This window comes from Hipposideros armiger, unplaced genomic scaffold, assembly GCF_001890085.2.
Source record: "Hipposideros armiger isolate ML-2016 unplaced genomic scaffold, ASM189008v1 scaffold_340, whole genome shotgun sequence".
Classification (NCBI taxonomy): Eukaryota; Metazoa; Chordata; class Mammalia; order Chiroptera; family Hipposideridae; genus Hipposideros; species Hipposideros armiger.
Window position 1 is genome coordinate 19,644 of NW_017731690.1, and position 1,841 is coordinate 21,484.

Below are 1,841 nucleotides of genomic sequence, written 5' to 3' on the forward strand. Positions count from 1 at the left end.
AGAAGTCTTTCTTTTCCTTTGAGTTTCATGAAGGCAGTGAGCTTTGTTCTTTGCTGTGTCCTAGTACCTAGAACAATTCCTGTCATCCTTAATAAATACTTGTTGAATGAATGAATTGACCAAGCTTATTATAATTTTTAAACATTAAGAATAAGAAAAAAAAACTAAAACTCGGAATTTTGGGACATCTATTTTGAATAATTTTTTTGTTGCTTTTTATTCTCTGTGTGTTTTGTGTAGCTGAGGTCACTTCTTAAGTGATAGGTAAGTAAGAGTAGAATTACTGTAGAGGCCCTTTTTCTATAAAGTCAATACAAAGTAAAGGAGGAATTCATTTTCAAAGGATAATCTTCTCAATTCTAGTGGCAGTGTTAATTACAATTATAGAGTAGTTTGAATCTAGATGCATAAATTGCTAATATATAGATTGAGTTCCCTTATAACCAATTCTAAGAACTATTTCATTGATTGCAATGAAATTTTGCTTGTACTTATTTAAATGTTCCTTGAAATCAATGGAAGCTTGAGAATATTTTTTATAGTAAGAATTTTTTTGTAATAGTTATAAAAGTAATTGTTAGTTACTAAATAATAGCTAAATATTAATAGTACTGTTTTTATCTGGCCATTTTTCTTTTTGTTTTATGGAAAGACGTTGGGAAAAATTGGATTTCCTGCAGCTTTTCACCTGTTTCACTAAAATAACTTCAGTGATTGTACTGCACCATTTGTGTTGTAGCACAAAAATATAATGATGAAAACTTGGAAAAATCTTGACTTACGTTTAATGTCTCCTTCTGTGTAAAGTTCAACGTTTATGTGTGATTTGGACTTAAGATTTATTTATTTCCAGGATACAAGTTTCTCATTTACAGCTTAGAAAACATAGGCAATAATTGTTTTAGTGGAGTGCACATAAAGAACTAGTGAAATATTTGTTACGTATTACTGTGTAAACTAATTTCGTAACTGAGGTTAGTGCTAATCATTTATTTCCTAGGTCCATATTTGAACTATGGGGCCATGGAAAATCTCCAGAGGAGCTGTATGGTTCTCTTAAAAACTACCCTGTGGAGAAGATGGTGCGTAGTGAAATGTGGTTTTATGTAGCATGTCTGTAGATACAGTAGAATTACTAAGCTTAAAGAATGTATCTGCTTTTATTTTAGGTTCCATTTCTACATTCAGATTCTACCTATAAAATAAAGATTCACACATTTAATAAAACATTGACACAAGAAGAAAAAGTCAAACGAATAGATGTAAGTGAATTTAGCAAAAACTAAAAAAACCTGTGAGACTAATGTAGTCTAGCTGCTGTTGATATATAACAATTAATGCTCAATGTCTGTTAAGTGCTTATTTTGTAGCACATTGTGTGCTAAGTACTTTTCATGTTTTGTCTTATATAATGCTGATACCAAACTTGCAAGATATGTGCTATTAGTTAAGCGGTATTTTTCCTTTTAAATTTTTATAGGACATTAGAATTTTATTTTTTAGGCTCTTGAGTTTCTGCCATTTGAAGGAAAAGTAAATTTAAAGAAGCCACAGCATATATTCTCTATTTTGGAGGATTATGGTTTGGACCCGAACTGTATCCCTGAGAATCCACATAATATTTATTTTGGTAGATGGGTAAGCAAGTGTTCTTTTTACCTATTTCATTTTGTTTTCTTTAAAAGCTAAATATTAGGCCTTTGTATTTGATTCTATGTGTGGAACTTCAAAGGAGCTAAATAATCAGAACTATATGAATTAAAGTCAGTGAAAACTATGCGATTATGTGTCTTGTTTGTTTCTTTTGTTTTTGTTTTTTTCTATAAAGATTACTGTAAAGT

General features: G+C 30.1%; 1 protein-coding gene across 1 annotated transcript in view; it reads left to right on the plus strand.

Annotated features, from left to right (window-relative positions):
- The window catches only part of TRMT11 (tRNA methyltransferase 11), a 53,423-nt gene that overhangs the window by 9,177 nt on the left and 42,405 nt on the right, over window positions 1-1,841 (plus strand). Inside the window, exons 4-6 of the mRNA XM_019661216.1 lie at window positions 1,001-1,082; window positions 1,170-1,262; window positions 1,504-1,638. Coding sequence (XP_019516761.1) covers window positions 1,001-1,082; window positions 1,170-1,262; window positions 1,504-1,638 — 310 coding nt within the window. The remainder of the gene's footprint in view (window positions 1-1,000; window positions 1,083-1,169; window positions 1,263-1,503; window positions 1,639-1,841) is intronic.